The sequence below is a fragment of the Halichoeres trimaculatus genome, unplaced genomic scaffold (genome assembly GCF_033239565.1).
Source record: "Halichoeres trimaculatus isolate MK-OKI-2021-1 unplaced genomic scaffold, fHalTri1.1 fHalTri1_scaffold_20, whole genome shotgun sequence".
In the NCBI taxonomy this organism is placed as follows: domain Eukaryota; kingdom Metazoa; phylum Chordata; class Actinopteri; order Labriformes; family Labridae; genus Halichoeres; species Halichoeres trimaculatus.
The window spans coordinates 9,548,905-9,574,138 of record NW_027437198.1 but is presented as its reverse complement, the minus strand read 5'-3'; the positions used below and the strand labels follow the sequence as shown (position 1 = coordinate 9,574,138).

The following is a 25,234-nucleotide window of genomic DNA, read 5'->3' as shown; positions in this document are numbered from 1 at the left end:
GTCATGTCATAATGTGAGCATTAGAGCTATATTTATCATAGCTGAAGTTAAAAAAGAAAAGGGTTATTTAACTACTTTCACAACTTTTCTTTGCCCACTGGGATAACGGACTCCTTAACTTTTGATGTTGCTTTTGCAAATCGTCCGACTCCTACTGACTACTGCAATGATAACCTACAGAACTTTTTAAAACTAAGTTCTTAGAATGACAAATTCAAAAAAGTTGGGACAAAATATCTAAAAGATGATTAACATAATTTAATTAGAAAGCTTCTTACAGAATGTTTTAGGCAGTGAATGAAGAACATCCTGCTGCTTCTGCAGATGCTCACAAATGGTGATTGATATGAAACACGACAAAGACCAACACAAGCAGAGCTGAATTCATTTAGGCTCTATGTTTATCTGCAGGACGGCACGCGTGCCACAACTTTCTCTACCTTTGAAACAAAAAGCCCACCATGCAGGGAGTTTCTGGGGATAAAATGACGTCTTTGGACCCTTATTTGGATCCTGGTTACTGCAGCTGAAATGCATAGAATTCTCTCAAAAGTTTCTATACAAGGTCCCAGTGTGAATTTGCAAAAAGTCTGTGCTGTTTCTTCATGGATAAGGGCACTTCTTGTCAATCTTCAAACAACATAAATCAAATTCTACTCCTACACTGAAGTCTTTCAAAGACACTTACAATTCACCAGAGCAGAAGCCTGGAGGGCAAAGAAGGCCCAGGAAGATGACGGCCTCCTTTAGACACCCCTTTGGAACTGTAGCATGGTCTTGTTAATTATCCATGGCTTCAAAATGAGCATTTATACACCACCACAGAAAACCAGATGCTTAAAGAGAAACTGGGATTTGGTCACTGAAGTGACACAACCCAGGGGAAGAAGCTGTATCGTTGGTTGCTTTTTCATTAATTGAGGATGTGATTTGAGAAATCAAGTTTCATTCTACACCAGCAGTGATTCAACTTTAGCAGGATCTCTGTCATAAAGAGAAGTGAGGGGCACATTTACACACTCTTATCTCATTGATAATTCACAGTAATCTACTTTTAATGAAAGTAATGTGATATCACTGGCTTGAGAAATCCCTACAATACTTAAACATATCTGAGACTGTGTGTGTGTACTTCTCAAAAATAGCAAATACTGACAGTGATCCCAACATTTCTGTGCAAGGTAAAACAATTGAGGTGGTGCAAGAGTTTAAAAACTTAGGAATCGCTCTTGACTCAACTTCTTTTTGAACAATAGATAAAAGACACTGTGAAGTGGATTAAATACAACTTGTCCAACTTTAGATTTATTAGAAACAATCTAAGTCTTGAGTCAGCAAAATTGTATTTTGATACTATGATTATGTCTAGGAATGGGTACCTTTCACTTTGAAAGGAAACGGTACCGATGCCCGGTACCTGGTAATCGGTATCGGTACTCAACGGTACCTATTTTCGGTACTATTTTTTGTGTTTGTGTGCTAAAAAATATCCATTTGTTTTTTATTTTTTTATTTAAATTGAACATAGTTATTCTTCAGTATATAACCTTGTAATGCTGTGTTTATGTCCAGCATGTAAAATCACCTACTCTTCCACTTTCTCATTGTCACGAGGATGCATTTAGGTACCTTAACATGGTACCCTCTGATTTTATGTAAATTGGTACCCGATACTTTTAACAGAATTCGGTTGGTACCCATAAAAGTTCCTAATTCAGTACCCATCCCTAATTATGTCACACATGTCCTATTACGTAAAAAGTTGGGCATTGGCCTGTAAGACGACACTAGAGTGAATTGAAACAGTTTAACAAACAAGCTCCGAAAGTATTGGATTAAAAAAAAAAAAAGATTTCCATCACTGTCAGATATTTAATAACATGAGTGCTTAAGCTGAGACAACACTGTTACATACACTGACACTATCGTGGTTTATAAAATCTTCCACAACAAAGCACCTCCTCCATTACAAGAGTTTGTGAAAAAAAACTCAAACAGATCAACAAGAGCTGGTTCTAGTCAAACCACTTTTTCTGTTTGTGCCTCTAACACCTGGAATTCAATACCAAACCCAATATGTGGACCCCTGACTCTGACCTCTTCTACCAAACATCTCAAAGCTTGGCTGTTGGAAGAAAAACACTGTTGTCACAACCGTCAGTAAACTTGTAAATTTGTATTTCTGCCTTAATACTTCAGCACTTTAATCAACCTGTTGATTTCTAATTTTAGCATTTAACACTAGTGAAATATGTATCGTCCCCTGACCCTTGGCCTGTATGTTTCACTATCCACTGTACTTTTCATTGCTCTTGCTTTTCTTTTTTATCATCTGTCCTATTGTGTTTTTAAGGACACGTTTTCTCTCTTTGTAATTGCTCCTCCTGCCTACTGGCCATGAAGGCTAACTGTTCTACTGTTGTTTTATTGATTCCATTGTTTTTAACAACAACCTGCTGAAGGGACTAAAGATGGAAATTAGCCATTTGCTATCTTGCATATTTACATGTATATGGTCTTTAATATGTACTGTCCCTGTTTTAAATAAATAAACTTGAACTTCATCACACATCCAACATGTCTCACACAGTCTGTCAGGAGTCAAACATCAATATTTGGAGTAAGACTGCCCCCCTTTTTTAATAATCAATAACAGAGACTCTTCTCTGATTCTTCTCTGCTGGATTGGACTGGACTCAAACTTAAAACACTAAAGAACATGGGCTCAAGGTTTTGTGACTCTACTACAACACTGGAACAAGATCTTTGCAGTATTTCTACTTTTACTTCAGTTTAACACCCAAACATTAGCACGCACACGATGAAGCCAAAATGCGAAATGCTGTCGTTGTTTCACTTGAAGCTGACATGCCGCCTGTAAACACATTAAATTTAATCATGCCTAGAGTAAACTGTCTGCATGTTTCAAGCTCTCGAGGTTAAGTATGTTTATAACGTGACTCCACTGAAAGAGGATGAGTCTGAAAAATCAGACTTTGCTCATCACAAAGTCAAAACGAGTAAGTCAGTGTGTGTGTGTGTCTGTGTGGAGGTCGTGCTCTCACAGTAGAGCTGCAGTGATAAACGTTGGCTGTGTTCATTTTCAAACATAATATGTTTTATGAAGTTCAGCGTGCTGCCGTGAAGCAGTAAATCTGCTCCCCCTTCGTTCTCTCCAGTGTCAGCGGTGGAGGGTTTCTGTGTAATTTGCAGCACGTTTAATAGCGCATTAACATTTAGCAGCCAAAGTTCACTGTCTGTCTGCTCTGTGGCGCCGGTACAGCAGCCTGTACAAGCTCCTCGTCCTCTCAGCATCACATCAAACAGGATGTGGACTGTTGTTGACATACAGACTGTAAATGAAGCCATTCATAGTAAAAACTCATGGTGCATTTTATTGACAACCACTTACTTTTAATTATTACTTTAGTGCAGCAGGATAACTTTGTCTGTTTTGACATCAGGGCTTGTAAACTCAACTCTGATTTGCCACTGACAGAATCATCAAGCTTTCAGATTTGGGTTTTTATTGACATTTAGATTCTAAAAACTTTTGAAAGTTGGGTCATTGGACGTCTTCGAGCTGCTGCTGTTAGATGGGCTGTAATGGCTCAAATGTAACCCTTTAAACTGAAAGTTCTTGTCTACATAAACCGCGGTCACATCATTTTCTCGAGATATTAGTCATTGGTCAATAAATCAATTTCACTGATTATTTTGTATTTGCTTGAAATAAAAATCTAGACTTCATTTTGCCTTCCTCCACCACTCCTCTAGCTCTAGTTCACACCCTTCCCCCTTGCCTCCTTCCTACAGACACACACACACACCAACACACATGGCTGCCAACATTAATGAAGAGTTTGTTCTTAAAAAAGGCGCAGTGTCACAGCCTGATCTGTCGCTTGGAAGTCAAACAAACCACTGCACAGTTTGATGCAGCTAAAGGCAGCAGCATAACGAGTTTATTTCGGCATCTCAAACAGACGCATGCAGCTGAGTGAGAGAAATGTATACGACTATGCACAAAAACTTCTGCAGCTCACAAGCGTGTGCAAAAACTCAGGCAGCATTAGATGAATCATCTTTACATTGTGTAATGTTTGACAAAAAAGAGACATGATGGAATCTACTAATGCAGTCACACTGCATGTGATATGTGCTAATGCTCTGAAAAGCCAGTTTATCTGTGTGCTTGAAGCTATGAGCCTCAGACGTGTGCTGCCCAGCTGCAAGGGTGTCGCAGAGGTTGCACTGTGATCTGTGCAACTAACAAGTTTATTTTATACTCATCAGTGAGGCTCTTTGCATAGTCGACCTCCAAACAGCTTCTGTAATGGGGGGCAGAAAAAAAGTAAATGGAGTCTTTTTAGTCATTTGTAGCTTTTTTTTAATAAGAGAAAGAAAAATGAAAAAAAAATATTTAAAACAATGAAGGCTATTTGATTTGATTTGATTTGATTTATTTAGGATCCACCATTAGTTGAATTAGCTATTCTTCCTGGGGTCCACATATTCCACTTTCAACAAAAAATATCATCTTTCTAAGCATGCCTATAGACACTACACTCACAACATTCACACAGTCCACTCATACAGTAGCTCTGTTATCCACCACGTGATTGCAGAAAATAACCAATACACGTTTACAAGTTTATAAAAGAAAACAAATAACAAAGAGAGAAAGAAGAGACAAACCACAGAACTCTTCTAACCTTTTGGGACTACAGCAAAAGAATCATATCATTAGTGAGAAGTAGTTATTATCTTTCAGGTAAGCCATATGTAAACAAATACATCTTTAATTTCTTGTTGAAGCAACTTCTGTTACTGTCTGAAATTAAAAAGCTTGGTAGTTGATTCGATGCCACCATTGCTCTGTAGAGAAGGCTATCATCAAGGCAGATGTGTTTCAAAAGCTACATTACTAGGTTGATGGCTTGAGACATTGCTGCTTGTTAGCCATGCCTCTTTTGTTTTTCTGCATGTATTCTTCTTAGGTTACATGTGTTTACATTCTACTTTACGAGACCAGACTGCAGCACTGCAATCTCTAAAATAATCGTTACTTGCATTTAAATCTTGCTCCATAAAAACAGTGTTCATACACATTAAGTTTTTTTCATTGGACTAACAGTGATGCATTATTGTGTGGCTCTGAGCTTTATCAATCTTACTTTTTAGATACTCGCATCGTCTCTCTGCACAGTTAACTACCCAAACTACAAACAATTCAGAGAAATAAAATGGAATATTTATTTCTTAGACCAACACTTTTCAGAAAGTAAAGTAACCCACTCTGACCAGCTCCACCCTGTCCTTATTTTACACTGACTGCTCTCAGGCTACGTCTAGACAGTGCATTAGTCATGAATATTGATTATTAACATTTTAAGAAGTGTCTGCAGGATATGGCTACCAAGCTGGTGTGGTGTTCAAGGACATAGAAAAAAACAGTTCTTCATAGTTTTTTTTTCCCAGTGTTTGATAAATACAACCTGTGAATAATTCTTTGGAACACCGTAATGATTTTTAGAGATACTTCTTGCAGCCATGTAACTTTTATAACTGATTTGAATCATTTTACGTCACATGCTCTTCTTTGCAGAGTAACCTGATCTGCTTCTGTTAGTAGTACAAGTTTTTTTTTTTTTTTTTTTTTTTTTTTTTTGTGTTTTTTAAGACTGTTCTCTGGGATCTCTGATGCCTTTGACACTTTTTTTCATTTATATTTTTGGACTGAGGCGATGCAATTTTTTACTTTTGGAAAATTGTGGATTTAGTTAATTGAGAAGAAAGTTTATACTTTTTTGATTTATCATCGATCCAGAAATTGCCCTCTTGTCACTAACTGGGTCTTTACGTAAATAAGGCGTTAACATATATTACTCTGAATGTTGATTATTTAATACTGTGTTATCAAACCATAGCCTGGAGAATGCTACTTTATTGGAAAAATGTCGAAGTTATCTAGATTTTTTTGTGTTAATAAGCGTAAGCGAAGAATGGACACACACACACACACACACACACACACACACACACACACACACACACACACACACACACACACACACACACACACACAGCAGCTGGACTCTGTGTAGGTATGAGTCTCAGGACATTTCTTGTAGCTGCTGCAGCTCATCACACCTCCTCTTCCATCTCCTCTTCTCCTCCTTCTGTCGCTGTGAGTCCGTTAAGAACTCTCCGCTGACTTCATTTACAAAAGCTACTTTACCATGTGAGCTGTAAAGAGGCTCGGGGAGATGCCGCAGCCTCCACGAGCTTTTTCAGCAGAGAAATATGATGCTGTACACGATCCACGAGGCCCGGCGCGCGCTGTTATTAAAATATATCGCTCATATTAATCACGCAGGTTATCATGCTCGATAGCAGTTATTGTTGGGTGTCTGCGCGCGCTTTGTCATCAGAATAGAAAGCCTGGACCAGTCATTACACATCAAGTTGTTAATGTTCATGATATAGATCAATATTTTATCATTACAGAAGACTTAATGATTTTGTTTAATATTGTGGAGAGTGGAATTTGATCACGGGGGGATTACGTTTTAAACAAATCAATATTTGTAACATGTACAATATTTAATTATATAAGTTTATCTGCCACATTCTGACATGCATATTTTATATGTATGTGTGGTATTATCTATTAAATGTGCGTCTGTGTGCTGTTTTTGTAAAATAAGCATGTCCATTTTAAGATGGGACATTAAAATGATCATAAAATATTTATAGATGTGCCCTCAGTACACTGAACAGAGCATCATGTGTCTGATTTTGGAGTCCACACAGCTTTGTTACTGCTTTGACGCATTATACTTTTCAGAATAAAAAGAACGTAAAAAAGAGCACCAGGATCACCAAAATAGATTTTAAAAAGTTTCTGTTCAGGTTGTGGTTGTTGCCCGATGTCCCATGTTTACACTGCGCTGCTACAATCGTGCACTGCGTTATTGGGGCCGTGCATTTTTGGCGATTATTACCATATTAATAATGCAGCCTCTGTTTCATCGGCCGTGTTGTGCATACTTTCACTGATTAAATGCAGTTTTTTTTCTCTCTAGGTGAATTATTTTTTTCTGAGAAAAAAAACGTGCAGAAATGTGTTGCTGTTAATAAGTTTCCGCGGCAATATCCACGGTTTACAGATGTTCAAGCTGAGGCTGTTTTTTCCCATCAGTTAACATTTTGACTCATTCCTAATCAAAATAGGTAAATAAATAAAATCATGCGTTTTTCTTGCATAAACTTTAATTTTCTGAGAAATTAAATGATTTAAAGGCAGAATTGGATATTAAAAGCTTTATATCCCACTTCGACAATTCTACATGAGTCACTTACTGTGAGCACTGCACCTAAAAGAAATTTTAGATATCTGACTTTCTGACTTTAAAACAGTGAAATTGTGTTTCTATCTGAAGGTTTTGGATTTTTTTAGAAGTATTTACACACGACTTTATTTGACCTTTAAAGACATTGAATTCTGCCTAAGAGTTTTAGAACGATAAACATTAAAACTGCCAAAAAGAATCGTCCTTGAAAGATTCCTCTTGCAGACAGGACAAATTATTTTATGTCCTGAACAAAATGTCCCCTTGAGTGCGTGTAAATACATCCATCTAAATCCAGACCCGCTGCCGGAGATTTAAGTTTTTTTGGTCTAGGAAAAGCACGTTATTCCCCTGAAGTTCTTGTGTTAGTATTTCAAATCAACTCAGATGCTCAAGTCCATCCCTTTGTCTGCTGTTTCTTTTATTTAAACATTTTTCAGAAAAGGCGAAAAAGAACAGGGAGCAGTGTTAAAATCTTAAGATCTTACTAATTATTGGTTCATTTGTGTTTAATGGTAACACGTTTATTACACCGTTAATGATCCTGCTGGTTTTACGGTCCATGGCTGACTTTTGGAGGAAATAAAGTTAAATCTTTCTCCAGCAAGGCTGAAGAAATGCTATAAATGCACTTTATTGTTCTGTAAATACTTTTATTGGCAACTTTAAATACACTGTCAAATGGTTTGGTCAGGACATCAAATCACAGATTTTAATAAAGATATGTGAGTATTTTTTGTTTAGTTTCAGAGCAGCTGGAGGTTGAATTCAGTGTGTATATTTCTAGTTCGTCACATGGGGACAGTTTGGCATTTTGAAGACACACGGGTTTAGGCTGGAGTGTCCAGTCTAAAGTGTGTGTCTGTGCTTTTCAGGAAGGGCCATTTGGGTCCCGCGTGACCCTGGAGGGGCCTGAACCCTCTGCGTCATTCTGCGAAGTTACTCAAGAAGGAAATGTGATGCAAATGTAATTTAGTGGTGTGAAGTTGGGCATAAATATCAGCATAATATCTCATTGAAATAAATGCAAATTATCTGCATTTTCTGCACTTCAGCTCTGATTTTGTTGTTCGTCAGTCCTGACACAGCGCTGGTGTTACGTCAGAAACTGAAGGTGGTTTGTAGATAATGTCTTCAAGCCTTTTCCGCGCCACTGTCTTCAATTAACGTGCTGCCTGGATGGCAGGCAGGCCGGCCTGAAGGGCGGAGGCCCTGCGAAAAATTAAAATTCCCACAGCTTGCGGTCTGTGGGGAGGCCATTCTGAATGCAAAACATCCCGAGCATCTGTGAGTGGAAAACAAAGACGCTCTCTCCTCTAAACATGACAGACACTCAGCACGCGTACAATCAGGATTAAGATACAGACAAACCTCTACATCCTGAAATATTTCAATACGTCCATGCAAAACAAAGAGGCTGCACACGTCCCACCACACACAACACTTAAACTCCACTTCTTTCATTATGCTGACTGAAGAACATTTAAAGACATCTCTAAAAACTCACACTGACCTTACAGGGCTAGTGAAATTTGGTTTATTGCCACAATATTAGTAAGACAATATTTGGACATTCAATGCACTTCACTTTGGTCTTACTGAGCCGCTCTGATCCAAAGGCACCTTCCATAAGCCGGATCTCGGTCATTCAAGAGGACAAGACGGAGGAATGTTTGCCTTCAAGCTCAAAGGCCAGAGCTGCTCCAGACACGCAGCTGATGTTTGAAGGAGTCCTGTTCAGAATTTGTGTTCCTGTTCTTGAATTAAATCTCTGCAGCCGCTCAGTCTCCGGTCAGACCCATCATTCCTCTTCAGCATGCGCTCTGGTCTCGTCAGTGACGGCTTCAGACCCTTAAGCAACGCGAAGTTCATATTTGATCGCAGTAAATAACACTGTGCGCTGAATATTCGACGCACAGACCGGATTTATAGCCTGGACCAGGGGATTGCCATCCCCACAGAGTCCGAGGCTTCACGGCTGTGATAATTGTGCAGAAATATAAAGACTTACTGAGTTTGGAAAAGGTCAGCAGGAAGTCAGAAGTCTGGACTCACTGTTAGTCCGGTCGGCAAGAGCCTTCTCATTAAAGGTGACTTTATTCCTCAGACACAGAGCAGCAGAGTCTTAGTATTCCGTTTCAGCCTCAGCCCCGGTTTCTCCAAAGCTCCGGTCCAAGCTGTGCTCTCTCCTGGCAGTCTGACCGCTGAGTGAAGGCGCCCTTCACCCGGCCGACAGGAAGGCTGCAGCAGCTTCAGGCGCGTTTACGGTCCGCACCACCACAGGCCATATATCAGGCCTATAAAAGCCGAGCAGCCGCCCTGATGTAGGATTTTATTATGGTATTAAACGGGCCCAAAAAAGTAGTTGAAGTAGTTTTCGCTGTAAAGACAAGGGGCATAACCGCGCAGGGCCCGATTTAATGGCGCTCGTTAACAAAAATGACTGTTAATCTGCCAATAAAAGCGAGTCAGGAAACTCTGCAGCTCAAAATGAGCAGAGTCAGAGAGTGGCTGAATAATTAAAGTCAAAGGTGTGAGTTTTACTGTCCGCCCTGTCTTGGATAGAAAATATCTCCGCTCTTAAGTGTTGGATTCAAACTAATCGTGTTTGGGAGCAGACTCTCTGATGGCAGATTGATTTAAGTGATTTCTTTCGCACCATTCAGCACAAGTGGATGTGCTCTGAGTGATGCATCTCGTGCGCTTTACACCGGATTGCACGCGCATCTATTTTGATTAGCTGAGGAACAAATAAATAAATAAAAACATAAAAAATAATGGCGCCACTTATTTGTCAGCCATTGTCTCCAATCTACATTTCATGCACGGCGACCAGACGAAACATAATTTAACGGTTTTCTATAATTTCAGTCTGACAGCACCTCAGACACACAGCAGATATACGGACGAACTGCTCATTTTGCATATTGCATATAAACAAGACTATTCATAAAGGGGGGGGGGGGTCTATGAGAGAGAAGGGGGAAAGGGGGGGGGGGGTGATTTACGCTCCATTGACGCTTTATCAGGCTCGAAGAGGAAAAAGTCCGGCCAATCAGTTTACGTCTCGCGCACAAACCCCCGCGCACAGTGCGTGGCAGAAGGCTGTGACACTTTGTTTCTGTGTAGTGAGCAAGTTGTTTGGAAGAAGGGGGCTGAGAGAGAGAGAGAAGAGCGAGAGAGGAAGGGAGGGGGCGAGTGAGCAGAGGACTGAGGAGAGAAAGAAAAGGGGGAGAGGGAAAGAGAAAAATCTCGTAATGTTTCTCTTCTTCTTCTTGTCCTTCTAGTGATCTCGCGGCGCTGCGCAGATAATGTCCGAGAATGTCCATTTCTGGGACTTTGAGCAACTACTACGTGGACTCCATCATAAGTCACGAGAGCGATGAACTCTCAGCCCCGACTCGCTTTCCCAGCGTGCAGTACTCCGGCTCGAGCTCCGCTGCTGTTGCGGGCGGAAGGCAGCCCAGCGGAGCGGCGCACGCGGAGCATCCTCATCCCGAATCGTACCCGTCCTGCAGCTTCCAGCCGAAACCCCCGGTCTTCTCCCCGTCTTGGAGTCCGTTTAGTCCGCACCACGGTGCCAGCGGCCTCTCAGCTGTCTACCACCCGTACATCCCAGCGCAGCATGTGCCTGCCGCGGACACTCGGTACCTCCGCTCATGGCTGGACTGCGCGCCGCGCGGCTCAGAGTCTGTCCCGGGTCAGGGCCAGTCGGGGCAGGTCAAGCTGGAGCCTCAGCTCGCTCACCTCGGCGGGGAGATCCCTCCCAAACTCGGCGGACAGCACCAGCACGAGACCACCACGTACATCCTGGAGTCGACGTCCACGGCGGCGCGCGAGCTGAGCCACCATCCGGCCGCCATCCCGGGAGCAGGGTTCGAGGAAAATAAGGACATTTGTGAAGGGAGTGAGGACAAAGATGGCCTGGATCAAAGTAAGTTATTAAAACAGGAAATAGCACGCGGGAGAGGGAGAGTGAGAGCGGAGAGAGGGATTGTAAATGCTTTTAATGCCGCCATAAAACAAGAACAAAGAGCCGGAGAGCCAAAGTGCCCCCACCGTCTGCTCTCTAACTTTACCCTCATATTTACACCGGATCATCAGCTCCGCTACGACCGGGTCACCCTGGAAAGTGAAAACAGAGAAAGAAAAATAACAGAGTTCGGTTTTCTTAAAGCAGCCTCAGTGAACAGTTATTTATGCTGTGACACGAGTGTTAGAAAAACAACAGCCTGAATAATTCATGTCAGAATCAGTGTGGGACCAACGCGTGTAGCAAAGAGTGGACCAAAAGTGAACACGGAAATAAAGGGGTGAGTTTTAAGATGGCTCTTTGACGCTGTTTTGACAGTTTGCGGTATGACAGCTTGAACAGTATAAATGGTTAGTTTGTGTGACTTGTCAAAAATCTTGTAAAGCAGCCGAGGCGTATTATTTTATATGCTCAAAACTCAAATATTTTTCTCACTTGGAAATAGAGGGTCATGGTTCTTTTGCACATGTAAAGAATTCTAACAATACTCAGAGTAAGAGGAAAAACATGAATTAAAAGCTCAGGAAAAACAAGGCTGCTCCTCCTCCTCGAATGTTACACTTTGACACTAATTAGAGGGCAGAACTTTTGTTTTGGTTTCCTCTTAATTGTTTTACGCACGTTATTTCAAGAGCATGCGCAGTTCTGTCCTTTGAGGGAGCAATCTAGTTAAGGTTGGTGCTTTGGACGTTAAGTTTCTTGCATTTTCGGCATCTCATTGCAGGAAAACTACAGGTCGTATAGGTCAGACACAGGGGAGTGCGCTTCAGTGCGTTTTTAAGCTCGTCATGTCAGTCAGTCAGCACCACGAACGGCAACTGCCAAAAGTCTGACATGGAGATTTGTAGACTTCTGCGCACAAACAAAAAGTATTCCTGAATCTTGTAAATGCAACCTGGCCAGTCATATCATAAAATAGTTTCTTTTCAATGTAACGTTCAATATTCTCATATGTTTAATATTCAGCCCAACTGGTTCACTAGTTAGTGGTTAAATGTGAAATAATCTGCTGTCAGATATTTCCTATAGAGACATATGGGCATGTGTGTTTGATGGGGCAGCATATATTGTCGTATTTCTGTTCCCCGGTATCATCACTCTTAGCTGTAAACAGCGTAATAAGGATAAATCGGCATATCGATCATTCCCTTTCGTCCCGCAGATGCCTCCCTCTGTCCATCAGCCTGTCTGCTTCTTAAAATCATAAAAATCATAAAGGAGTCTGGCCGTCCATCACCGAGCCGCGGAGCAGATTAGTTCTCAGAGCGGAGGCCTCATAACTCAGTCTGCAGCCAGGACGCAACACCGCTCACATGAGCAGAGCAGAGATACAGGTCAAACAAAAAAGGAGGGAAGTTTGTTTCACACGTCTGTTTTATCAAGACGCTCGAATCCCCTGGTTTGTGATTCACTGTGTTCACAAGTAAATAGACACTTTTTTTGCTTTTATCCTACACTTTGTTCTATCCCTGGGACGTGGTTAACACGAGAAACAGAGAATCTTCTGCTCTCGGTCATCAGTCTCGTTTTATCCAAATCATAGGAAAAATAGCTCTCGTTTTTACCCTGTTGTAAATGAAATCACTCCGCCAATGTTCATCAGCATCAACACAGCACAGCCAAAGTGCACAATATCACAAGTAGTCCCCTTTGAAATCGAGGAGCAGATGGGATAAAATAGCCTCTAATAATCTCTACGCAAATCCTGCAAAATTCACTATGTCCCAAAGAACAATCAGAGGGAAAAAAAGAAACAGCACGAAAACATCTGTTGTTAGATACAAAGTAAATATTGAACATGAAAGTTCTTGTAAAACAAAGGCTACTCTGAGGTCATTTTTTGTGCAACTTTGCTAAAATCTGATCTGTTATAGCTCATGTTTTTACTTCAGTGCGCGCGCAGCCAGTCCTGTAGAAAGAAATGATGTTTCCATCCCTCTGCTCTCTGTAATAATAGTAATATTTATATGTCATGTAATCGCTACTATGTTGATATAAAGCCGCGTTGGAGGCTTTGGCCAATGACACGCGGGTTTCTTCTGTTTTTCTATCATCACTCTCGCAACAACAACAATGAATCCATCTTGTGCTGCGGGGGAGGCCCACTTCAAACTTCTTTTCCAGAGATTTCTTTTATTTACTACGAGGAAGAAAAAAAAATACACTCTGTAACTCTTTTCTCTTCATGTTTACATTTGTATGCAAGAGGCTGGATGTGGACGTGCTCCTTCACTCCACCTACGTGTAACTGCTGTCAAAGTCTCGTGCCTAATCCTGTTACTCCTGCGCGCCTTTGGCCTCCTCAGTGGAAGAAATGTAACATAGGAAAGAGGTGCTGCGCCCATGCACACACAGCTCTTTCTCCCTGTTACACACATGTACACACACGCTCCGCCACCTTATTACAGCATGAGAGCACGCTATCCATCAGAGCAGCGCGCTGGTTACGGGCTGGATGGAGCCCAGCAGCCTCCAGTCTGAATTATGACACTTTCCAGCAGTAACGCTGTGTGTCCCGGTCTGGCTCGGTGCTGTAACTGATGAAGGCTCCTCTCTTCTTCTCTCTGACCGCTTTCAGGGCGTCAGCACTTTCCCTGGTGCTGTGGTGTTGTCTGTGTTGTAGTGGTCCTTTATGGCAGGTAGTGGGAGCTGCCGGGAGCAGCAAGTGTTTCTATTGTTCACATGGCGGCCATTTTGAATTCTATAGCTGCACAAATAAAGACAAGCCATTCCTCTAAATATACCATCACATCTAAATCCAGACAAACTGAATGGTTCCCAGATTGGCAAGCAGAGCCTCAAGGATGTTGGTTCAGACTCTGAACTCCTGTGGAGAAACTCAGACCTTCATGGTCGGAAATACCAAAAAAAGATTTGTTCAACCTTCTCTTTTCATAGCTGCTGTGTTTATGATAGGTTACATATTTTTGGTACAACTTTTTTTCGCTGAAGGCCCTCATGTGAATCAAATGTATCTACCGAGAACTATCTTTGAAGTCCCCTCAAAGCAGTTCAGTCATATTTTGTCCGGTTGAAATAACTAAGTCAACATTTTTAGCAGTTTGGGCATTTTTTTTCCTGCTGAGAGCCAAATTTGACGACTCAACCCACTTTTATGTTCATAAAGTAAAGGCTATCATTACCTGGAACATGCATTGCTTCATACAGAAGGAACAAAATCCCTCACTTGTGATACTGTGACTCTCTTTATATTCTGTGAAATCAGAGGTTGTGGTTTCCCAAACTTTAATGGAGAAATGTTGCTAAATTGTGACATAAGTAGCTCAGGTTCTAGCAGAGATGAGGCTTTGGTTGTATTTGACACTGATGAAAAACTTAGCTCTTGATGTGCTGAAGCTATGAGCAGCAGTGAGAGCTCTTTAAACCAGAAGACTTGTTATTCTGAATTATTTTTATGACTTTAAACCCAAGAGGAGCCTGGTGTTTTGTTTGACAGTGTGTTTTTCCGGTTGCATTGTGGGATTGAGTGAATCACCTGATTAAGAAAAAGATTTGAGTGAATGGTGTCAGAGCTTCTCCCAGTGCTTCTAAAACTGTTAAACACGATTGCATCATTCAGCCATTATCGTCTCTTTCATGAATGTGTGCTAGCTAGCATTGCTGCTAACTCTTCTTCTTGTCTCTAATGTGTCTGATAAATGCTGCGGCTGTGCTTCTGTAAAACCTCTGCCCTGTGTTTTAGTTTGACAGAGCAGTGAGTGAGAATAAAAAGCACACTTCTTCCCTCATTTAAAAGAAAAAAGGTTACCGTTAGCAGGGTTGAATGCTTTCAAACTCAGTGCTGCCTCGCAGTTATATTTTTCTGTCTAGATCACAAAGATGGACTGTTAACGTGTATTTTGGAGTCGAAAATAGCTCTAAGAGCCCTCACTGTTACAGCATGCTCCTAAGCTGTCACAATAATTTACAATAAGAAGGAATTTTATGCTGACAGTCGGTGATTCAGGAACTTCTCAGGCACACACGTTGGCTGCTTTTATGTGTTGCCAAAAGGGAAAATAATCCTATGACAAATACAGACTCTACTGGAGTAAAAGTTTAAAATCACCCGCTTCCAGGCCATGATGGGCACTGTGAAGCTTGATTTTCTAAGCTCAGCTGGGCTTAAAGGCAGACTGTGGCACTGATCTGGACTCTTTCAATCAGTTGTTTCTTCAGAAATCTCAGCAGGGAACCTTAGAAATGATTGGTGTGTGCAGCCCGGCACATAACAGCCAGACAAACATGGGTGTCTCCCTCCACAGGTATTCAAAATGGCTGCGGTGTGAATAACATCAGTGGAATTTTACCTTTAAAAAACATCACATCCAGCTACAGATTCTCTTTGTGTCACTGGAGCTGGGCAGCGATCCAGAATAAACTACGAGATTACACTTCAGTCTTTGTGCTGCTGCCGGCCCAGCCAGAAAGTTATTACCCCTGAAGTTTATTAAGTTATAACGCCGAGTGAACAACCCCATTAATTGGCGGGCTGCTCTTGGTAGCTGGGTGAGATGGGGTGTAAGGGTCGGGTGGGTGGGGGAGATAAAGTACGACTGCAGGAAATGTAATAACGTGCCTTTGGGATATATGAGAGGTCAATTTCTGGAACTATTAGGGTGAAATTGCAAAGGGAGGGAGAAAGAGATGGGATGTGATATTAGTCTTGTAGCCTTTTTGGTCTCTGTTTCCATGCAAGCAGCATTCATCACAGTGCACAGATGACACACACACACACACACTCACTCACAGGCAGACTGGCCTGCAATTGAGCACATTGTGCTGCAGGGCTCGAGCTTTACGGGAATATCAATCTTTTCGTCCATGTTGTTCCTGTCTGTGTCACATCACAGCAGCACAGTGCTTCTTGCAGATGTAGCCTAGAGAGAAAACTTCAATTTAGTGCTGCTCGAGCTCTAACCCCAAACACAAATGCCTTCAAACTGTGTAAATTAGGGTTTTGTGCATGAAGTTGAGCCAAATCTTGAAGAATTTTCTTAAAATTTCAGAAAACATTTCAGATTTTAGGTTTGACTCTTGCATGGACCTCCTGTTGCAGCCATTACCAATCTGCAAAATTAATTCCACAAATTAAGTGTAATGACAGCAGCCTGCTGCAGCACGTTTTTGGCTGCTTGCAAAAAGCATTACGTTTTAAATAGAGTCATTAGATGTCTGTTGGGTGTCATTCATGATCTATTTTGAGCTGTAGGTCAGCAAGTGAAGCTTAGCTTCTTGATACAGCACCAGCTAAAAGTAAAGTGGATCATTCAGCATTGCATTAATAGCTTTGAAGATATCGGAGCTAATGTAGCATGTGGATAGCAAAGCATTTTTGGGGGCTATTCAGGGACCAGGTTAAGTATCTTCAAATTGCATCAGCTTAAACCAACACGGTGAAGTCGTTTCTGTGGCTCTGATCTAGATGTATGCGACGATGCTTCAGTGTGTATTTATCATCCTGTGTCTTAAAGACAAATTAATTCAGTGTAACAGTGAGCTGAGAAAAAAACAAAATAAGCACCTGGCAAGAGTTCAGTATATTTTTTAAATGACGTCTTGTGCCACACATGCAGTGCCTTCACAGCCCACCAGGGGGCTGTGAAACTGGTCATGGCGGCTACATTTGGCGACATTGCATTTTCATCCAGATTTTTACGGATACTTAAAGAGATTCCCATCCTCCATACCAAAGATGCATTTTTACAATTTCCGCCCCAGCTTCAGAAAGCTTTAACCCCCTCATCCACATTCCTTCCTTCAGCGTCTCATCATCTTCACTGTCTCCTCATCCCTTAAATAAAAGAAAAAAGTCCATACAATCCCCCAGCTCCCCCCTCCAGCCCCCTCAGCCGGTTTGTCATCCTGGGTGACAGGCTCGGTCGTGGCACAGCTCCGAGGGTAATGGATGGTCCTGGAGGTGATTATACACCCAGGGAATGCAAAGCACCCACTTTACCGTGTGACAAAAGCACTACACACACACACACACACACACCCCAACCCCCCCTCGCCCCCCACCCCTCCAGCCTGTCCTCGCCTCTTTACCAGGCATTATTTTGCTGTGAGATGAAATCGATCCTGGACATGCTGGCCATGTTGGAGAAAATTGATTCCAGAGGGTATTAATGACGTATTTACTGATGATGGCTGCTAACCAACTTGGCTGGTGGGAATAACACGAGAAGGAGGGGGGGCTTGATTAGGTGTGATCCACATATGAAGAGAGGGTGGCTGATTGGGAGCACATACAGGCAGCCATCTTTGCTCTGTTTTCTTGCTCTGAGCCCAAAGTCTCTGCATCGAAGAGGCTAAATAAACCTCAAAATAACCCAGTAATATCCCAGTCTGTCTGACTGGCTCTCAAATCAGCACCCTGATGATAATGAGATATAACAGTATAATATCACTATTCTTATTCAGTGTGTTTTCTCTCAGCTTGAGTAGACAAAGTCTCCTTGTTTTTGAACATTTTTAAGCAGTCATATCGTCACTGTGACGTCAATGTGTTACTAAAAATGTGTCTTTCTGCGTTGGTTAGCTATAAATCTCTCAATAATAAATCAGATGTATTTGTACTCATTGGTCTTTGTAAAAATATATCTGGGAGATCGTTAACACAGCTTCATTATTTAATACCTATATCTAATGAGTGGCTTGTATCAGTTTTACCCGCCCACAGACAAGGCCGTCTCTGATCTTATCCTATACATACAAAAAGTCCTCCTGAGGACCCATAAAAAACATTGTAAATAGAAGCCTGTGTACACAGATGTACATCTAGAGTCGTGGCCAGAAGTTCTGAGAGTCACACAAGTTTTGGTTTTCACAACGTTTGCGGCCTCAGTTCTTGGAGAGGCAGTTTTTATTAACTCTAGATTGTGGTAAGTGATCAAATTAAATGCAATTAACAGCAAAGTTATTCCCTGACATGTAAAATGATTTTTGTGAAAACCAAAATTTTTGCAATTGTCAAAACTTTTTGCCACGTGCGCACAAATCTCTGTAACATAAGATTCAATCACAACAGTACTGTTTTTTATTCTTTGTTTTGTTTTTTTGTTTTGCTCTTTTGTAGGAAGTTAAGAAATTAGTGTGAATTTTGACCTTTCTCATAAGCGGTCAAAAACTCCTTATAGCATCTTTAAAATTTGAATATGTGTGTGTGTGTGTGGGTGTGTGTTTTTGCGTTTTAAAAGCATAAATGACAGACATTTTTTAAAAATTGTCTTAACATTAAAAAGCTGAGAATTCAGTTACAGAATCCAAAGGTTAGACTATGACATGCAGCGAACTAATCTTCCTCTCCTTGACGTAAAACAGGATAAATGTTCATTCTTTCCTCTCTCACAAGTGTCAACAGTTCTGACTGTCATAAACAGTTCTGTGAGCTGCCCTGGCATTATGACAACTGTAATTGTCACATCGGTAAAATATTAGCAGTCAAATTGAACACAGACGGAGCCTCCACCCAGAATCCATCAGGGGGAGAATCCAGCCCCTCGGGGAGGGACACACACTTCTTGGATCTCCATCCTGGAGTCAACAGTCACACTTTGCCCATGACTTGTGAAAGATAAGAACGTCTCAGGCCTGAAAAATGAGGTAGAGTTTGACAAAGCCCCTGTTATAACTCTGTGCCCTGCAGATCTGACATTTCAAATTCATCACTTTTGGGTTTGCAACATGATGGAGCTTATTCTGCCTCAGTTTGTTTAGATGGAGGTGATATTCCTAAATTTACCCAGAGAGTGAGACTGGGACTGTGCTATGTTTTATAAAGTCCACTACCATATCCCTTAGGATGGCTTAAATATAGCAAAACATCCAGTGAAACAACAAGTTTAACCCATACATTCAGAGCAGATTCCTCTCTGAAGCCACATTTGGGTTTTGCACTAAACTTGGATTTGCACTGCTCATCGAGGTGGTGTCTCTGTGAGCTGCAGTGAATAAACTGCAGCTGTGGAGGAAGAATTTATATCTTGTTTTCCTAAATGTTGCATTTTCCCCTTAACTTAGACCATTTCATTTTAAGCTGCTCAGACTAAATTTGGAATCTCACTCAGAGTTAAAGGTGCATAGTGTGCTGGCTGTCGCACTGACAAGGTCATGGAAAAACAAAGTGTTTGATCGCATTAGTGGCCCTGCTAGTTGGCGCCATTTGTGAATGAGAGAAATCAACTCTGAAATTTTTAGGCTCCAGCTTTGTAAGAAGAAATGTGTGAACCGAGTTGTGACTGACTGGAGGAAAAGCCTGACCAAACCACAGGGACGATCACTCTTTATGGTGGAAGATTTGATTTAAAAGATTTATAAGTGGAAGGGACATGTGCATAAATACTGGAGATTTGGTTGAATTGATTAAAATGTTGTAATAGCTGCAGGCTTAAACTGCAACAGAGGTGGAAAGACTGCAACAGAGGAAAGTTATTCATGCTGGAGTTACAGTGATCATCCCAGCAAGCAACCTCATAGTTGGGATGCTTTGCAAAGGGGAGAGAGAGGAGATAATTTCCAGCCTTAAACCAGACCCATGTGTCCCAAGCAAGAGCTCTCTGCTAATTACATCGCTCTGAGAGCTATAAAAGGGGAGACAGGGTGGCCTGGAAAACAAGAGGGAGAAAAAAATAAATGCAAAGATGAAAAAAACGAAACCATAATTCATATTTTCTCTCCTCTGAAAACAAAGAGAAAACCAATCCCAGTTTTTTTTTCCATCCAAACTTTTTAATTCAAAGAAAAATCTCCAAGATGAAAGACTGTATTTGATTCTCATTAAAAAATCCTCCACCCTCTCACCTTCATTGATGTTTAATTCACAAAAGAATCAGCTCATTTTCCAGTCACTTCAGTGTGTGTTCAGCTATTCGGAACATTCTACTGCGTTTAAATATCTGGAAATACTGAATTCATGTAACCTTAATTAAAGGAAGAGCGCACGAATATTTTCCTCCAGTCCCACGAGTGCCGTAAATCTTCCTCCGTTTATTAATTTAGGAGCAATCAGGAGACACTCTGTGACAGTGCGCGGAGCTGCCATGTGATCATTATTCTCACGCGCACAGAATAAGGCAGTATTAGGCCTGTAAAACATCCTCTGTGATGTGTTCGCTGTCATCAAGCGAGGCGGAAGTTTCAGCTTCTGTTTATGATCACAAGTATAATTTAGGCTTTATTTCTGATTTATGGACTTTATTTTTTTCATACAAATAAAAGCCTTTGTTGCTTCAAAAAAAAACACATTTATTCCCTAAAGGTCACCTTCAAAATGAATCCAACGAACAAGTCAGATTAGTTTAATTAACGGAAACTCTGCAAATCAGCAAGCTTCAATTAACGGAGTCAGTACTCCATTGATTGGATTGTGAATTTAATCGCTGTGTTTGGAAGTGGATGTAGAATCAAAGATTTTGATGAATTCAAACACTCTGGTGTTCAGGTATTTCAGCCTCCTGCATGAGAGCTTCAGATATGTCGCTGCAAGCTATCTGTCTCACACATGGTGTCAAGTAAAACAGGCACAGGTCTCTGCATCATTTGCGCCCCGCGTCGACACTATAAAACTAGTTTACCCACCAAAGTGTCATGGAGTCAGGTTAGGGTTACACACAGCGTATTTTTCTCATGTCATTCAGTTGTTGTAAAACTAAACTGACTTTATTGTTTTATTGTTTTTTTTTAAATTATAATTTAAATACCTTTCTCTTCTCTCCCTTTGCTCCAGATGACCCTTCGGCCAACTGGCTGCACGCGCGCTCCTCCAGGAAGAAGCGGTGTCCCTACACCAAATACCAAACGCTCGAGCTGGAGAAGGAGTTCCTGTTCAACATGTACCTCACGCGGGACCGGCGGCACGAGGTGGCGCGCGCGCTAAACCTGACGGAGCGGCAGGTGAAGATCTGGTTCCAGAATCGGAGGATGAAAATGAAGAAACAGAGCAAGGACCAACCCAAGGACTAACGGGACTCTCCCTCTTTGCACGCGCGCACATACAAATGATTCAGACGCACGTGCACGCACGCTCACAACATGTACCTAACGTAGTTTAAACACAAAATGGCCTTCTCTTAAACTGCAGAAACACGCACAGACAACCTTTTCCAATTTGTTTGAAACCTCCAGGCACAAGCACGTGAGCTCCAGCCCTATCACAGTGATCAATACACCTGATCAATGGCTTTATTGATCGCCAAGACGCTGAGGACGCCGCTACATTAACTGAAGTCTTATGAAGGTCGGATTTGCTCCGTGTGACGTCAGAGGGAGGCTAGAACTTTGGGATATGAAGGATGTTGGGTAAAGAGTCACAGTGTCTCCTGAAAGTCTTCTTCTTCAAATGCGTAGGACTGTTTCTGCAGCTGAAGACTGGACTGTCTGGTTGCTCTTCCTGCGTCTCCATGTTACGCTTTTAAATGTTTTGCTTTATTTTGAAAGGGAAGGGAGCAGCAAACTGCCTCGTGATGCTACAGAGAGTAAGGGAGAGATGGTTCACTTCTGTATCAAGCACTACTTTTCCTTTATTAGTTATTTATTGCTCCGTATCTGACATCAGAGGCGCGCGAAGGTGCTGAAATCGGGGTTTCACGTGGCCATTAATAAGCACTAGAAGCGGAGGGGGATGAACACACACCTCCTATTTTTCCTCCCGTCGCCGGCAGACTTTGATTAGGAAGCGCCTGATGTTCGGCGTTGATACAAGCAGCAAGCCGCCGTTTGTTTCCAGGTTGTCGGCCTAAGTAATGAGAAGATACCGGGAGGGGTCGGTGGTGGTGATGAGATGGTGGGGGTATTAACCTACTCAGCAACCGGGGATCAGATTAGGTTGCTGTCAATACCGTGGATCCCGCCCTCTAGCTACCTCTCCGGATGCTTTATGCGCTGCAGCGGCGGCCCACGTGCGGCTTCTATCGGGAGTCGATAGCCGCTCCCTCCGCGTCACACGAGCCCGGAGTCAGCAGGGTTTATGTGAGAGCAGACAGAACAATGCACCCGACGTTTTAGAAATTAAAGTACAGATAGCAAGAGTCTCATTTTTGGGGTGAATCTGCGTTTAATTTGGGGGAAACTGGGGAAGGCTGCAACAGCATTTTTGCATTTCCATCAATTAATAAACAAAGTGAATCAAATATATCTATAGGTTATATTAAAGGAACTTCTCTTTCTTTATTAGAAAGCAATTATTTCATTCAAAAATAATATAACTGATGACGTAGCTGACCCAAAACCTCTGCAACCCAATTTTACAAACCTTTGCCTTTCGTTTTGAAGGCATTATATGTCTCCTTTGGTTTGATATTCTTAGGTACAGAGCTTCACAGTGTTCTATTGTAGTTTTTTTTTTTTTACTCATTTCTGATGGTAATGCGAAATTCAAGTTGCTTTTCTATCCCACAAACAAAAATGCAAAAGAAGAAATGTAACTTGTTTTAATATGGCTAACTTTTTATTTACTGTGGGGTTTGTTTGTTTTTTTAATTTGAGGGATTTGTTGCAAAGGTCCCCAGTCTCCCCTATTTATAGGTAGATTAAATTCCTTCCTCTCAGACTGTGCTTCGACACGAACAAATCTAAAACTGGCAACACGAACATTTCTGTATCAGACCAGTCAGTGCTGATCCTCCGTGGCTGCCGAACTATTTGCAGCAAATGCCAGAATCCAGTCGGCACAGAGTCCATGAAGCGCTGGTTTATCAACATCTGCTCAACTTCTTCAGTTCGCTCTTGCTCTCTAACAAGCTTTGACACAGAGTATCCTCTATATGTTGTCCAGTATCTGCTATGCAACTCGGATTCTTTCCAGGAAATACCTGGTTAGTGTGCGTAAAGGTGATTTTTTTTTTTGGACGTTGTCAAGAGCAAAATTCAAAACCCAACACACTCATATGTTTCCTGTCAATTAAAAGAAACTCTTTTAGTGTTTACTTCCTGAAAATATGATTCCTGGTGGATGCAGACAACGTTTACGTGGACAGAGAGCAGGACAGACGCGCGAATGCTTTAGCAATAGTGTCAACGTTTAATAGCTCAGAAAATTATCTGGTTAGAGTCAGTTTATGCAGAATTTTATTGATGTGAGTGTTAAAATATGAAGAGGCCACGTTGCACGGCCCGGCCTGCCATGGTGTTAGTTGAAGTGTCGGCGTAGTTAAATGGCGTCCGCTGGCAGTTTTATGGACGGATCATAAACTACACACAGGCTTTACAGCGTTTACAACAGTGTGTGTGAGAGTGTGTGTGTGAGAGAGAGAAGAAGAGAGTGTGCGTGGGAGTGTGTGTTTGTGGTGTTGGATGTTGCGGTTGCAGTTCTGCCTGTGCACCAACATTGTAAAAACTAAACACACATTATATATAAATATAGTCAAACACACTCTTGCCTCCAGTTTATTTTCATTTCTAATTAACACGCAGAAATAACGGGTCTACAAACAGCCTTTTTGGCAAACTCTTATATGGAGAAGCGCGTGCAGCATCAAATGCTCTATTCACGAGTACAAATGTTTACATGGTTTGCGCATGCCTCGAGTCTCTCGTCATTTTGGGACGTTTTTTCGTCGTTTAGCTCTTTGTGTGTTCAGTGTTTCGGAGAGGAATGCTTACGGAAAAGTTAAAACAGACTAGATAAAAGTTTCTTAATAGGAAAAAAAATCCTTATTTATTGTATATAAAGTGAGTAACATCGTCTTTCTTATTGGAATATGCTGATAACTGTTTGTCTTTTATGGATTTTACTGTATATAGATGATTTTTTTTTTCTTTTTGTTCTTCATGTTCTTTAAAATCTGTCTCCCTGTTAGTGTGATGGCTGTCTGAATTTCGTGTTCTGATTTCTGATGAGCTCTTTGTGACTACGAGTAAACAGTGCTGATGGACTGAGCCCAGCTGAAGGAGGAGAGATTGGTTCAATTTTGATAGCTTTCCAATGAAATGATCATGTCTCCTTCTTTCTGCCCCCTCTCTGATATTTCAGTAGGTACTGAACTGTAGGGTCTCAGTTTCTGGAGTTTCTTGCTGTTAATAAATATGGATAGAGTCCCAGAAGTCGTTTCTTTTCCCCTCTGCTTTTAACGAGACAAATGTACACCATGTGTCCACAGTGAAGGCTTTATTAACAAGCAGGCGAGCTCCAGTCTCTGTGCGCCTCTCCTCCTCCATGTGTCCTTTCTCGTGCGTTTTCCTCTCTTCTGTGTTGTTGTCTCCTGTTTCTTTGTGCGATGGCACTGCTGATGCTGGATTCCTATTAAAGAAGAGACTTTACAGAACAATCATTGCACTCATTTTTTCTTCAGATTGAGGGAAATTCTGCAAGACAATCTGTAGTTTACAACTAAACTGGATTATTTACACGCTCTCAAATGTCTGCCAAATTTAAGGGTGTTGCAGGACATCTTTGTTTTCCTCTTTTCAAACTTCTCCACTTTTGGATTTTGTCTCTGTGGGAAGACACGGAGACACAGAGGCGAGGGGGGGATGAGCCAGCATGTGTTTAAAATATGTGTGTCCTCAGTCGTACACTGCAGCTTAAAGGAGAGGGGCGTCTGTTTGGCTGCAACACCAAAAGACTGTCATAAACCCATAAACACCCCCGCTCTCTCTACACAAACACACACACACACACACACACACACACACACACACACACACACACACACACACACACACACACACACACACACACATACACAGATGATGATGATGAGTGCATTCATTAGAAGCGTCGTCATCCATCCGTCCATTAGGAGCTTGTGAAGCCGCTGCGGTTCCTGTGTTTGTCTCTGCACCAAATGACTGATAGACACAGAGTCTGAAGATGAGGGCGGCAGGATCTCTGCTTCCTCTCCTGATT

General features: G+C 41.7%; 1 protein-coding gene across 2 annotated transcripts in view; it reads left to right on the top strand.

The window, feature by feature from the left end:
• The window catches only part of LOC141808996 (homeobox protein Hox-B9a-like), a 45,615-nt gene extending 22,919 nt beyond the window's left edge, over window positions 1-22,696 (top strand). The window contains exons 1-2 of one of the 2 annotated variants that reach the window (XM_074695785.1): window positions 10,677-11,289; window positions 21,116-22,696. In XM_074695785.1, coding sequence (XP_074551886.1) covers window positions 10,677-11,289; window positions 21,116-21,351 — 849 coding nt within the window. In that variant the 3' untranslated portion in view covers window positions 21,352-22,696. Of the gene's footprint in view, window positions 1-10,676; window positions 11,290-21,115 lie in introns of those variants that run through there. The other variant, XR_012599971.1, reaches the window with a different exon arrangement.
• Window positions 22,697-25,234: the final 2,538 nt, after the last annotated feature.